Source organism: Gracilinanus agilis, chromosome 3 (assembly GCF_016433145.1).
Source record: "Gracilinanus agilis isolate LMUSP501 chromosome 3, AgileGrace, whole genome shotgun sequence".
NCBI lineage: Eukaryota > Metazoa > Chordata > Mammalia > Didelphimorphia > Didelphidae > Gracilinanus > Gracilinanus agilis.
This window is the reverse complement of record NC_058132.1, coordinates 44,414,173-44,429,492: the sequence shown is the minus strand read 5'-3', so window position 1 is coordinate 44,429,492 and position 15,320 is coordinate 44,414,173. Positions and strand designations below refer to the sequence as shown.

The window sequence follows — 15,320 nt, the reverse complement described above, 5'->3', positions numbered from 1 at the left end:
CCTGCGCGCGATCCTGTAGAGCAGCACGCCGGCGGCGGCGCACACGGTGACCCCGAGGCCGCCGGCCAGGCCGCCCGTGGGGCAGCCGGCCAGCAGCGCGCTCACAGCCTCCATGGCCGCTCCTCGAGGGAAGCCGCCGGGCCGAGCCGCAGGGCGCGGGCGGGCAAACAAAGCGGCGTGGCCCGGGCGCGAAGGGGCGGCGGGACAACGCCAGGACCCGCTCGCTCCCCGAACGTGCCGGCGCCGAGCACGCGCCTCCCACCGTGACCTTCTCCGCCTCGCTTTGGAAGCAGCGCCGGGCCGCCCCGCGACGCGAGCGCGCTCCCGCAGCGCAGCCAATCAGGACCGAGAAGGGGCGGGGACTAGTGGCCTGCGCAGGACCTGCCCTCTCCTCGTCCTCGTCCCAGCTTCGCGCCCCCGACTCGGCGGCGCCGGGATTCAGCACGCACGCGCGCCGCTCCGCGGTCCGGGCCACTCCGCCCCCTCCCGCCTCTGGCACCCTGCCAGGCCCACGCCTCCGAAGACTGGATCCTTGGTTGGGGAAGCCGCCCCTCCTTTTGCAGATATATGCAGTCAGGGCTGGGGAAGAAACCTAGATTGAGACACCCAGTCATCTACTATCCCCGGGGATCAGTCCCGGACGTGCCTTAGTTCAGGCTCTATGCTCTGCAGCCCCGGGCCTCCAACCTCCCCCCCCCCCCCCCGCGCCGCGCCCCCGTGGAAGGCTCGGCCAAACGGGAAAGAGCTGGTTAACTAATAGGGCTGAACGGATTGTGTGATCCTTTGTCCTTCCTCCCACTCCATCGTGCCCAATCACTGCTTGGATAAAAAGCCCTGGATGGATCTTAGGGAAAACTGGGAAACCCTGAAAAGCCGATTTTGACTAGAATTAGCATTTTACCAAGTGAAGCCCAAAGAGCTTCCCATAGGAACGCTTTACAGTCCTATTTTGCCCCAGTGGCTTTCCAAGCTGTGATCTTTTCCTTTCCATTCTGAGGGAGAGAATTTCTTCTAGTCTAGGGAAGTGAGGCGGCCTGAATGATGGCAAGTTGGCATTCAGTGAAATAAATGCCTTCTCTAATTCATTTGAATGGAAATGGAGCCGCTTTTCAAAGTGCCAGTCATGGCTGGTTAGAGGGAAGCAAAAGGCCAATAGCTATCGGCAGGGTTCTCCACAGTCCTGTGGTCTTTCCTCTTAGACAGAACTACAGTAGAACCGTCTGCTGGAGTTAGGACTCGTTTATTGTTCACTTCAAGCTTTCTTTGTTGAAGATTCCTGGCCTTCACTCACAGTGGTGGAAGCAAGTTACAGCACAGATTTTTGAGAACACTAACTGATCAATCCAAGAGGAGAAAAAAAGGAACCTTTTTAATGCAATCTGCTGAAAATACCTTCTCCAGACCATCTGCAAATCAATGAGAAATTACAAATCTAAACAGCTCAAGCATAATGGCTATCACTAACAACAATCATACTAATCATTCAAATTGAAAACCAACTTAGTACAAAACATTAAAATCCTAGTTACAAGTATGAAGAGGCTACTTAATTTTGACATGACTGACCTCTCATAGTTAAGAGGAAGTTGACTGTTTTTATTACATTGAAAAAAGCACATATATAGGAGGTGGTAAAGCTTGTGTGGCTTTTTCTGAAGCTCTCATTACTAGCAGTTTATTTTCCAACATATTGTAAACAACTTCTAGTCCCTAACCAAAATGCCTCAGTGGAATGAAATGCCCTTGTCCTATTGAGTTTCTCCCAAGAAATTTAAGCAAATGGTTAGAAAACCAGACTGCTGCCTTTGAAATACATTCAAAGCCAACTTCAAGAAGCTGTGGTCATTGTCACTTAAAGTCATTTCTGGCAGGTCTATAGGGTGAGGTGTGCCCACAGGCTTAAGGGACAGACTCATGCTTTTGATGAAGTGAGGATGGGATGTGGCTATAAAGCCTTAAAACAATTTCACAATCTAAACTGTTTCTAGATGGCTAAAAATGTTTGCTGATCTCAGCAGTCTGAAAGCCTGGGTTATAAGCAGCATGAAAACATGAAACATAACTAAGAGGAAAAAAACAAGACTCCATTTGTTCTGGCCTACCAGGCTACTCAAAACTGATGTTTGACTGACACCAGCAGGGTGAGATCTAGGCCGATTAAAAATCAGCTCTCTTGCTGCTGTAACGGTGTCAAGTAAACAGTTCTGGAGCACATTTTGCTAAAATAAATTAATGCCTGACATGACAGTACAATGAACATAAAAAAGGACACAAACAAAATTTATACTTAAATTAAATAGCATGATTTAATTTAGTAGCTGCTTAATTCTGAATTCTTAAGTTAAAAAATTGTAATTAACTATTAACGTTAATGAATTAAAACCTTCCAGAAAGCATGAATCCAAAAGGAAAAGTCCAGCAGGTGATAAAAGCCAGAGATGTTTCAGCCATTCCTGCATCAGTCTCTTAAACATTTTAAACATCAATGGAGAAACTGCCCGGCAGTTTTTCAGTTTTATTCTTCTAAAGCCCATTTCCCGGCCTGTCACTTTGTATGGTCTTCTAGTAAGTACACAATTAGCTCATAGGTGGACAACACAATAGCAGTATTTGGGATCTGCCGGATGAGCTGGGCAAAGAGTCCTCTGTAAAAGGCCAGATAACCTTCTTCTCTTGCTATCAGGCGAGCTGTCTGAATGAAAGCTTTATACTTGGTGCCCTCTTCTCGAAGCCGTGTCCTTATGACTTCTGCAATGAGTAAAAATATACATTTAGTTGGTACAGATGGAAAAACTTGTCCAAATAGTAAAAATGTAACACAACTGAAGAGGTTACAGCTAGGGAAAGTGGAGGGCTCCCTTCCTCTTTAGAGCTTGTACAGATGTCTTTATTTATAAGTAATAACCCCAATTAGTATATTCCTTGAGAGAAGGGAATTTTTTTGTGTGGTTTCCTTACTCTGATTCCCACGAAGGTAAAAACAATACATGGTACATAGTAAGTAATCACTTAATAACTGCTAGGTGATAGAAGGCCCAGAAGCCAGCATTCCCAGTCTTCTATTCTCTGTAAGCTTAAAAATTAATATACAGTAATTCCAAGTATTATATTTTATAAGATTTATTAATAATAACTTGAAGTAAAGGGAAATAAAAAGCTACAGTAAAGAGGGAGCCAACCCAGCAGCAGTGGGGAGAGAAGAGAGCAAGAAGGCGGAGTCACACACCATTTATTTACCAAACATGAGGATGCATCATGAATGAAGTTAAAAAGAATTCTGGGAGATGAAGTCCAAGGGTTCAAGATTTCTAATTACACTTCTCCTCTCCATATCACAATGTATTTCCCGTGATAATTCACTCCATTCTATACCAGCAGCCCGGACTGGTTTCCCCCCCAAACAAGTTGCCCCTCCCAGGATAAGCTCATCACCTCTAATTTGAGCACCAAAGTAGTCTTGATTGATTCAACCCTCCCTCTGTCTCCTATATTCTCCACTGGGGAGGCTCCAAACTCCTCTGAATATTTTCCTTAAAGAGGGTAGAAACTGAACTCTCAGATCACTCCACTTTGTATCTGTTTTCAATTCTATAGAACAAGCTGATTTCTTGCCTCTTTTGGTGTTATCTCTTCTGTTAGATTACTAATACAAAGAGGCTAGAGATTGTCTTTTTATTGTGTGATAATTAGATTATCTTTAGATTTAATCACCAAAGGTGAGAACACCTCTAATTCTGGGAGGTCTGTGACCCTGGGCAAGTCACTTGACCCCCACGGCCCACCCTTACCACTCTTCTGCCTTCGAGCCAATACACTGAAGTTAAGGGTTTAAAAATGAAGGGGGGAAAAAAAAAAAAAAAAAGAGGGAGTTGAGTGAGTGAGAGGAGTGAGAGGTGTTCAGCTGAAGAGGGTGTCTGGTGAGGGACCTCTTCTGGTTCCTGTGTGGATATACAGTAGTTTATCATCTGGAACAGAAAGTTGATTGCATATTTATGTAATAAAATTTTGAAGGTCTAAAGCTGTCTTAATTATTCCTTCTTTCTTGCAAACTCCAAATAATGAATTCCCCAAAAGAATTTTTTCCACATTGCCCAATATAATGGGAATGGAAACCAAAGACACAAAACTGAACAACTATGTTAGGTGTCATATGAACGTTATTAGTATTATTTTACTACCCTGTTAGAGATTAAGGATAACAACATACCATGTGGATAAGCAATACAGGAGGCACATCCCTTGGAAATAGCAGCAGCAGCCATAAGTCCAAAAAAATTGGTGGAGTTTCTGCTTCTCTCAGTCCCATTTGCAGACGGGGTTAATGGGGCCTCTTTTAGCCATTTCTTTAAGCTTTCATAAATAGCAAAACAGATTATGGTCTCAGAAATACCAGCGTATGAGGCAGTTAATCCTCTATAGAATCCACGAATGCCTTCTGTCTGGTAAACATAACGAGCACACTGGACAGTGTTCATCTGTTTGGAACCTCTTACTCTACAAAGGAAAAAATAAAAGAACTGACATTTGTACTAGTTGTAACTATTAGAAGAGAAATTTAGAATGAGGATCCCTTAACCAACTTTCATGTGTGATTAGCACTGATCTGATCTTAATAACAGCCTTAGGGACTCCTGCTAACCAGCAGACCTTCCAGAGGGCTCAGAAGGGGAAAAAAAAAAAAAATCACACTTTTCTCCCCATGTTCTTCAAAAACCTTAATTTTCCAAACTCAACTACTGGATGCACTCAACAAGACTAGTATACTTAACACCTCTGGATGGTGCTGTCACAAAACCCTAATTTTATATAGCACTAACCAAGAAAATAACTGCCAAGGCTCCTCCCATGTTATACAGACATAAAATATATGAAACAAAATTTACAAATCTAGAGAAATAAATGAACAAATTGAGAGAAAAAATGCTGTAGTACAAATCTTGAAACTTCAGTTTCTGATATAAACCCAGTCATAAAATAAAACAAGGCTTTGGGGAACGCTGTTTTAATGAATTCCTGTGCAATTATTATATTTAAAAGTTTACTTTGCTGGCTGAATTTCACTGATGTTGGCGTTTCTGGGTGCAGATTTATTTCCAATTCCATTCAGTAAGTCAAAATGGCTTGATTAAGGGACCTATTAGGTATTCTCAGCTACAGGCTGAGAATACAAAACACAAAACCCAACAATCCCAGCCAGGAAAAGGTGCTGATTTGGCAAAGAAGAATTTCATTCAAATCAAGAAAGCAGGTAGTGCTTTATCCAACCAGGGTACTGCAGTACTGAGGAAGCATTCCTTTCTCCTTGCTTGACAGTGCCTAAAAGCAGAGGGTCAGAATGGAAGAAACCACCTTTAGGACTAACAGGCAGACTGCTATCACCCAATTGCAGATACTACTCCTAATAGGAAATAAGTGAGGTTTCATGTATACAGTACTCAAAATTTTAATTATCTGTCAATTGCCTAACAGTCCTCTGTAGAGCACAGTGGATACAGAGGCAAGTCCAAGGAAAATGGTTTTTGTTTATGACAGACTTCCTCTGAGTCATCATTCACCTGGGTGTTACTAAGATGCATAGGTTATAGTTATTCTTAGCAATACAGTGATCTAAGACAATCCTGGAGACTTATAATTTTGCCTTCTACGAAGAAACTGGAGTTTAAATGCAGACTGAAACATACTATATTTCACATTTTTACTTCTTATTTTCCTTATTTATCTGAGAGCTCTTCCCTGAAATGATGAATATGGAAAAATGTTTTACATGACTACACATGTAAAATTTACATCAGATTGTTTGCCATCTCAGGGAATGGTGGGGCAGGGAGGGAGGAAGAGAAGGAGAAGAGGAAGGGTCTGAAGATGAAAGAGAATTGAAACTCAAAACTTAAAAAAAGTGTAAAAAGTTTATTTTTACATGTAATGGGAGAAAATATTATTTAGAGAAATCAAAGGTTAAAAATAAGCCTTTCTCAGTCATTATGTTTCTAGAGAGCAAACTTATAGGTGGCTTACAATATAAAATTCAATTAATTACTTACTTTCGTTCTAATTGCATCCGGGTTTTAACCATCCATATAGGATTCATTAAGGTATTTGTGATAAAAGCTAAAAGGAGAAAAATAATAAAACTGTAAGGGGAAAGAAAGGAATAAGCATTTACATAGCACCTTCTACATGCCAGGTACTAAAGAAACACTGTACTATTATCTCATTTGATAGCCTTATAACAATCCTGGTGCTGATATAATTATCCTCATTTTACAGCTGAGGAAACTAAGGTAAACAGAATTAGTCAAGCAACTTGTCCAGGGTCATAGAGCTAGTATCCGAGCCAAGAGTTGAATTCAGGCCTTCCAGATTCCTAGTCCAGTGCTCCATTTACTGTGCTACCTAGCACTAAGATCACTGAACACAATGCAGAACATAAAACTAGGTGCTTGTTAAAACGATTTCTTCTGAAATCAAGACTGCTTTAATGGTATAAATACAAACTGACAGAAGCAGCTACAATCTGCACATGCTTATTACTATCAATTTGGAATGACTGACAGACTAAAGCCATAGTTCCCACAATCTGAAACGTCTGACAGAATCTCAGGATTGGAAGGGATTTGATAAATGAGTTAACTGAAACCCAGAGGAGAAATGACTTGAGGTCAACTCATTCCAACACTACATTACAAATTCTATGATCCTAAGAAACTGCCCCCAGTTTATCATATTGGCTATCCCCAAACCTCCAGGGGGCGCTGCTGTCATTTTCATGCTGTCTCTTAAGCCTCTGAGACCCTGACTGGGGGAAATGCATTGAATCAAGTGCCAGCTCCCCCAGACAGTGTTGCAGTGCACACAGACAGGCATCCAGGCCCAGCTCCAGGCAGTGCTTATCCGGAGCTTTAAGTTTCCTGAGCATCCTCAAGAACCTTGTAAGTACTATTATTATTCCCTTCTTACAGGAGAAAAGAAAGTCGGAAAAATGTGGTGACTTGCCCAGGGTCACAGTTATGTGCCTGAAGCAGGATTTGAACTAGGGTCTCCCTGAGGGCCACCTCTATCCCATATCATAAAATTCCTCTTGACTATGTCTAGGTTTTTCCAAAGAATTTCTGGAAAACATCTTTTTCAAAAAAAGTACTCAATTCAAATTTTTCTTTAGACCAAAAAAATTCCCTATCAATTGCAATTCCAGAAAAAGGAAAATACAAATAGTTAAATACTTCATGTAAGAACTCCCCATCACTTTGAGATTTAAAAAATAAGATAAAATTAAGAACATAAAATTTGGGCCAGTAAAGGATTACCAATTGTGTGCAGAAATAATGGGAAGAAATGGAAGACTGAAATATTTCAGCCTAGAGAGAAGTTACAATTTAATCAAGGAGATAAAACCACACAGAAAAACCTCACACTACCTTATAAAGAAACATAAATTACAAGGTAGAGTATGTACCAGAGAACAAGGGCTTTGGTCTAAATACAGAGGCAAGCCACGGAATACACTTAAATAAAAGGCAATGTCATTAAGTTTCAGACTGCTCTCTTTCTTGAGAACATATCAAAGAAGATTAGCTAACAAGCACATTTGGGAATACAGCCAATCCATTGCTTTAGAAGAAGATTCAGTTCCCACCAAGACAACCTACCTGCAGATCCAGAGGAGAAAATGTGAACAATATTGCTGTTAGGCACAAAAATGCCATTAAACTGCTCTTTGGCCTTAGAGTAACAGGCAAAGTATACAGCCCTGTTAGAAGAGAAAAGGGTACTCTGAGGAACAGCTAAAGAACTCAATGTTTCTATAAAAAAATCTGGGGGGGAAAAAAAAAGGATAGTATCGATCTAGAACAAAGCCTCTTCCACACCCAAGACCAACTACATGACTTCAATGTTTTATTATCTACTCATCCAGGAAAAGAGTTTAATAAGCATCAGAGGCAGCATTTGAACCCAGATCTTTTCTGACACCTCTCTTCCCAATCTGGCATTTCTTCCAGGCTGTCTTTAAGCTGTGTTACCTTAATCATAATTAACTCATTCTTTCTCTTCATGATTAAGAGCTAGATACTTCAACCACAATCCTAACTGCCATTTCCCTTCTCTCTTCCCATGGAGCCATCAGATGACCACTGTCCTTTTCCTTCTTGCTTTCTTTCACTGTTCTTCTCTTTCCTTTTTCTGTCATTTCTGAGTTTTGTCATTAGAGTGCTCTATTCTTCTGCTATTGATCAGTTGTAGCCTCTACCTACAATATGCTCCAACATTTTATTCTAAAATTTAAATGCTCATACACTCCCAACATCTGAAGATAATTAACAGCATTACCTTTTTGTCATTTTTTTATCTTATAGGTAGAATAACAAAAAATGTGAATAATTTCTCTACCTTACCTTGATGGTGCAACTCCAACTAAATTTGGACCCAAGCCTCTAAAAAGTGACCTTGGTCCCTCCTTCTCCAAAATTGACCTGGACAACAAAAATACAGATCAAAAACCTTTGTGTATGACCTTATGACCTTGAAGATTATAGAATGTAGCATCTGGGACCCTCTTTTTGCTCTAAGTGTAAAAATTACTTAAAGAACTTTAAGTTAAAAAAACTTAAAGAACATTAGTAGGCTGCCTATAAAAGGTGCTTAATGTTCTAAAAAGTTATGAATTATTTTGAGAAATAACTTCTCCAGCCCTTCCCTCCATTCATATAGGAATAAAATTCCTAATGCTCCTCTCATTCGCTAAAATTACGACAATAATGTTGAAGAATTTAATTAAAATCATTCAATTAAAAATAATGCTTAACATGCAAAGAATACAAAATTCAAAATGGTATCCTTCGTCTGAATTTTTTATTTTGTGATTCTATTATCTATCTTTTGAAACAGCAGGTATTTCCTAAAATATATGCCTCAGAGGCCAAAATCAGGATCATTATTTGTGCATAATTTTTAAATATTCCTATTACAGTATATAGCTGCATACTATGTAAAAAGCTGAAAGTTCGATGCCTTCAAGGAGACTGCTGTGACTGCTTTTCCCTTTTTACTTAAATGGAGAATATGTGTTCCAACTACAATGACTCAGGAAATCTAAAAAGGCTTACACAGTTTATTTCTTCTACATCAATACAATGACTCTTGAGATTATTTTGCTTTATCCTTTTCAGAGCAATGCTGTACTCGAGAAGATAACACAATGTTCTATTAGTATACTCCCTTAGAATTGGGAGGTCTACCCATATAGGCCCATTCATATTTTATAAATGATGGCAGATTTTATTGGACCCTGAAAAAAGCTTACACCATATTCTATCTGTGTTGTGGATCTAAAAGATGTTAAAATAGTTATCTTTATGAAGAGATGTGCTCTTTCAGAGGGGACAGTAAACAACATATTTATGGTGGATTCTCAGTTCCAGACCACCATAATAAATTTGGACATATGCCCAAGTTTTCCTCTCATGAAAAAGGCTGACTTTCAAAGTTTGTTGTCAGGAAGAAATAAGTCAGTGTTAGTGCCCGTGACAATTACCCAGAAAGGAAAGAGATACAGTAGACAGAAGGCTTGGAGTCCCAAAGTCTTGGTGAAGTCACTTAAGCTTTCAATGCCCCAGGCAACACTCTAATCCTGTGGGCTGCAGAGTGAAGTGCCTTCAGATTGTAGTGCTGGTAGCTTGCTTACAACAACCCTTAATTTTCGACTCATATGAGGTTTATCTTGCTGGCAATCGTCAATCCAAGCATTTTTAAGTCATTACTATTTGACTCTTGGTTTAGGGCCTCAGTGAGCCAAATTAATTATCCCTTCTCCCCATAATGTGAAATGAAAACGCACATAATTATGCTTCTCTTACACCAAAAATGAAAAGTCTCATAGGAAAAATGTCCTGGACTCAGCCAAATCCTGTAATGAGGCTGCACAGTGGAATGTAATAAGTGGATACCTCTTTGGTGAGAGCTACCCTTGGGCCACTGCCACTTTCTTCAATAATGAAACTGATGATAAAGATTTTTCCAATGAATCAAAAAACTTAAAAAGCATCTAGTTTCTTTGTAGCCATCCGTGATGTATACTGGACAGCATCATAAGCCATTTAAAGCACAATTAGGAGCAGCCTTGGCTCCAGGAAGCTCAAGCTCTCTAATCTATAATGCAGTAGATAAAAGAACTAGAATCCTCAAGTGACTCTAGAATTCAGACCTGCAGTTATACACAAGGGCAAATTTCATATTACATAATCCCAAACTGGAATCTATTGGCATCTTTGCCCAATTTTTTCTACAGCAACAAATTTCTAACTATTATTGGAACCTTAAGCATTGAGATAAGCCTAGTACCTGATACAAAGTAGTGCTTGCGCTGAAATGAATAAAACGAAGCACACTGATGAAAACAAATGTTTTCCCAACTTTCAAAAACAGCTACCAGTCTCTATCTGCTTTTGTTCAGAAAGAGGAATGACAGCTAATGCCCTATGGTTTGGGTTTAACACTTGGGTCTCAGTTTTAGTCACTGCATTCCAGTCCAAAGATAAAAGATAAACTCTTTTAAATAATCATTATGAAGATAATGACTGTATCTTTAATGTTATCTTACTTTCTAGGGTTTTATTAAACTTCTAGCTGTTTACTGGCAATAACCACCTGTCAATGCATCGGATTAGGGCTACTAAGGAAGTATCTCAGCTACTAAAAGATCAAGAGTTCTGAAATTCACTCTGGCAGAATACTTTTAAACAAGGAACTATCTAAAATGAACTAGTGAGGGCAGCTGGGTGGCTCAGTGGATTGAGAGTCAGACCCAGAGAAGGGGAAATCCTGGGTTCAAATCTGATCTCAGACACTTCCCAGCTGTGTGGCTCTGGGCAAGTCACTTAACCCCCATTGCCTAGTCCTTACTACTTTTCTGCCTTTGAAACAATACACAGTATTGATTCTAAAATGGAAGATAAAGGTCTAAAAATAAAATTAATTAATTAAAATGACTAGCAAATTAGCACAGGTTAATGAACTTACATTTAGCCTATATCAATGATGAAAATTTGCCTCTTTTTAAATAGTTATATTTTACTGCAGAATTCAAAATTTAAGGTCCTTAGTACTCTACTGAAGAAAAAAAATTCATTTCTGTTCCAATCTGGCTAACACAAAACTGAAGTGCTACAAAAATGCCTTTTTTATCTTTTGCAGTACTATCTAACCTATTTAGTTAACTATTACTTTCATCTGATAGCTTGCCTGGTTTTTAAAAAATACTGTTCAAGGCTAACAGGTAATAGCTTAAACTTTAAACAAATTAACATCTTTTATCACCTCACCATGGGCTTTGATAAGTGATATATGATAGAAATGTTAGTTTTCATGTATTCTTTTGAAAAATAGAACACAGAATACATGTGTACCAACGGTCATCTTTTTATTTTAAAGAGCCATTTCCATTCATTTGGTAAGCTTGAAACCAAACACATTTTTCACCAAAATCAGAAATTATCTCAGGCTCTTCCCTGACTCATGAGACATAGACTGTGAAAGGGAATTTATCCTCCTTTGTTTCTCTTTAACTTAATCAGAGACTTGGACTTCTCCCTTTGTTTTAATTTAATTAATCAGGGACCTGGAGGTCCTTTTACCACAGAAATGTGTAAGAATAGATATACCCTCAGAGAAAGGAAGTTGAAACCAAGGAGACATGAAATCGATCTCATAGGGACTGCCCCCCCCCCCCCCAGGCGATGCCAGGCAAGTTAAGGAACTACGAAGAGATGGGGAGAAAAGGGCTTATAAAAGTGAGTCCAGAATTCTGAGATTCACTCATTCTGGGTTGGTGACTCAAGCTGAAGAGACTCTTGTGGATTTCTGCCTGGAGATTGGAACCTGGAGGCTGAGGTTCTTCTGGCTGGAGATTGGGACCTGAGGGAGCCTTTGTTGGAGTTGAGCTGGATTTCTTCTGATCAGCAATTATAGGGTATTTTTATCATGGCAATATATTCTACCTCGATCCTATAGTTCCCCCTTTACTATCTCTACACCTTGCTGTAATAAAGCTACTAAAGCTGCTAACAGTCTCGTGACTTAAGAATTAATTTTTATAATCGAAGACCAAAACAATTTTTTAAACATTCTTATATTTGTCAAACCCATTTTAATTATTACATGATCCCGAGAGAAGTTCCTTTTCAGCTATTAAATGAAATGACCCAAAACTGAATAAACAACATGCCCCTGTTGACACCCAATAGTTTGGGGTAACAGCTTCCCTATTACAGTAAATGTGAATTCATTAATCATGAATTATTTAGCAAGCACATGAGGAAGCTCATTTTCAGTATTAATAAGCTGACAGACTATCTGTCTCAGTCACAACATTTCAAAATATCTTCTAAATAGGATATTGACTGAACTTCTGAAAAGTTCTGAAAAAAAACCAAGATGGGGATTTTTGGATTTCTGTACAATCCAGAACTTGAATTTTAAATGGCTTGCTTTTCTACTGTTCTACTGTTTAAAAGTTCTTTAAAACCAAAATAAAGAAAGTGAGAATTCATAAATGGATGAATTTCACCATAGAACAGAACTTTATACCTTTTCCAGAGTGTGATAATCAGCAGATAGTGGTCAGGCCATGGAGTTAATTTTCTCCATTCAGGGTATTTCATTCCCTAATCCTGATCTTTCTTAGTACTTCAGCCCACCACCCACTCATTCACCTGGGGACTGTTAGATGGTTATTCTCTTTCCCCAGCTCAATTCCTAATCCTATAGTTTAGCCAACACATGGTGTTGGTCTCTTACTGGCTGTGCCTAACAAGCACCTGATACAAGTTTGGCATTAAGGAACTAAATGAACAAAAGGAAATGTGCCTCCTCTCAGTAATTTATAGCTCCCTAATATGTAGTTCTTCTCTTATACTATTCCTCACTTAAAACCAATAACTTCTACATTGCCAAATGGATCTAGCCATCTCCTTTTAGTCCAGTTTTAGTTTCCTTTACTCAGGTGTTGACAGCAGACTCTTGACCTTCAGTATTGTGCCCTGACCCCTTGTCATCCAGGCAGCAAGGATACATTTGATTAATATTATCAATAGTAGAATAATGATCTCATATTTAAGTTGGATTAAAACTATTCAAACAGAAACATTTTCATTTTGTGTTTCACGTTCCAGTATATTAAGCATCACAAAGCCAAACTCACTTCAGAACCTGTAAGAGTCCAGGTGATACTGATGTTGGTCTGACCACTCCTGCTCCACTGATGGTCCCCAGCTGGACTTGAGGATAGTAGACAGTTCGTAAAGCTAATCTTGAAGACTGAAGTCTGGTCTTAATTACCTCTAGAGGACAAGTAAAAATAGCACCAACTGTGCCCCCACACCTGTAAGACAGAAATTTAGAACATAAGGAAAATGGCTATTTTGTACATAATCACAAAGTATAAATGAAATCTGATTTTAATAAACTTTTAGCATAAAGATTTAAATCTCATTTAGCTCTACTAATTTAGAGTTTTTTGTTATTTAGTTGTATCCACTCCCTATGATCCCATTTGGGGTTCTTTTGGCAGAAATGCTGAGGTACTTTGCCATTTCCCTCCCCAGCTCATTTTACAGATGAGGAAACTGAGGCAGATAGGGTGAAGTGGCTTGCCCCAGGTCACACAGGCAGTAAGTGTCTGAAGCCAGATTTGAACTCTTGAGTCCTCCTAATCCCAACTCTTATGCTCTATCCATAGCACCATTGGTTTGATTTAACTCATCTTTGAAATACACAAAGAAAAGGTTTGCTAAGCTAATTAGTGGCCCTCCCTAAAATCTCAGGAATCTTATATTAATCAGCACCATTTCAGTTTTAAAATAAAGTCATAGGGTCATTTTCTTTATTCTTTTTCATTCATTAAAGGAAATCCATTGGACTTCTACTTCTGTCTCCCTCTCCATTCCCCAAGTCTATCCTTCTCCTTCCCACCAGGCTGGGTCTAATAGCTAGAAAAGGGACCTACAGTGCCTGATGCATTCCAGCTGTGTGACCCTAAGCAACCAATTTGTGTCCTAGGTAGCTCTCTAAAAATTTTGAGAAGTTGTAAAAAAGTTGCTTTTCTACATAAGTATAGTGAGTTCCCTCATTAGGAAGCACTCGGCATAAATGATACCACAGGTACTAAGCAAAAGAAAAATGTAAGGTTGCTGCGAGGCCATCAACTCCAATCTCCTCATTTTATAGAAGAGAAAATTGAGGCACAGAGGTTAAGAGTTTTTCTTTTTAATGGTACAAATGGAACTTTTATTCCCAATTCTCTACCTTCTTTCCAAAGGCATATAGCCAGTAAATGTCTGAAGACAGAATTCAAAGTCCAGACTTCCTGACTCCAAGTCAGGCTGTCTATTCACCACACCAATTAGCTGCCTGCACTACTTCCATCTACCTAGTTGCTTTGCTTATAAACATCATCCTGTGTAAACCATAGAATATACTTCTCTTTGCCAAAATAATCTGTCTTGTATAAAAGCTGACAGCAATTTAGAGTTCATGCTAACTTCCGTTATATGGTTATATTTTTTTATTTGAAAATAACTGACTTCTGGCCAGAGATGCCTATCTAAATAGAGGCAGATAGTGGAGCTCTCACATCTCCACTCCAGCAAAAACTTAACTATACTAACAGATGGAATAATGATCAAGGAATCCAAACTATAATAAACAACTTATCCCACTCTAGAACTGTGTAAGTCCAAAGACAAAAGGAAAAGCCAGGGTTCAGAGTAGTCTAAAATAGCATAGACAAGCCAGAAACTGGTTATCGCATGCAAGGTTTTTTTTATATGGAAGCAGCTAAAGCAGAGGTTTTCCCCAGAGAAAGCCCCAGGGTTTTCAGAAACCCACAGATTCAACCTTGGAAGCAACCAGAAGCAGCAGAGAGAATACTCATTAGTGGAGCCAAAATGACAGAGTAGAAGAAATGTTCAGGCAGAACTCTCACAACATTACCCTCCAAACAACTTTAAAATCACAGGTCAAATCAAATTCTGAAGCAATATAGTCAACAAAAAATTGAGGTGAGACATTTTTCCAGCCCAAGTCAACCTAGGTGGTCAGAAGAGGAGGTCTGTGGCATTGGTCACAGGAGGCTGGCCAGGAGCACAGTGTGGCCCAAAGACAGTAAGGGAACTGATCAAAAAGAGATTACTGAGGCACTATTATGCTGGCACTGGGTGCTTGCAGTTGCCAGGGAGCAGGGCTCATATTGATTAAGAACCAAAGAACAGATGAGAAGAGCACTGATCACACCTTTTCTTGGATCAAACCACCTTGGAAGGACAGAAAAC

The 15,320-nt window shown here is 39.5% G+C and overlaps 2 protein-coding genes across 2 annotated transcripts in view; both read right to left on the bottom strand.

Moving 5' to 3' along the window:
* Positions 1-114, bottom strand: part of TMEM201 (transmembrane protein 201) — a 44,814-nt gene extending 44,700 nt beyond the window's left edge. The window contains exon 1 of the mRNA XM_044671262.1: positions 5-114. Coding sequence (XP_044527197.1) covers positions 5-114 — 110 coding nt within the window. The remainder of the gene's footprint in view (positions 1-4) is intronic.
* Positions 115-2,280: 2,166 nt separating this feature from the next.
* The window catches only part of SLC25A33 (solute carrier family 25 member 33), a 36,678-nt gene continuing 23,638 nt past the window's right edge, over positions 2,281-15,320 (bottom strand). The window contains exons 2-7 of the mRNA XM_044667711.1: positions 13,193-13,372; positions 8,391-8,468; positions 7,647-7,747; positions 6,042-6,108; positions 4,208-4,494; positions 2,281-2,748 (exon numbers count right to left, since the gene is read on the bottom strand). Coding sequence (XP_044523646.1) covers positions 2,546-2,748; positions 4,208-4,494; positions 6,042-6,108; positions 7,647-7,747; positions 8,391-8,468; positions 13,193-13,372 — 916 coding nt within the window. The 3' untranslated portion in view covers positions 2,281-2,545. The remainder of the gene's footprint in view (positions 2,749-4,207; positions 4,495-6,041; positions 6,109-7,646; positions 7,748-8,390; positions 8,469-13,192; positions 13,373-15,320) is intronic.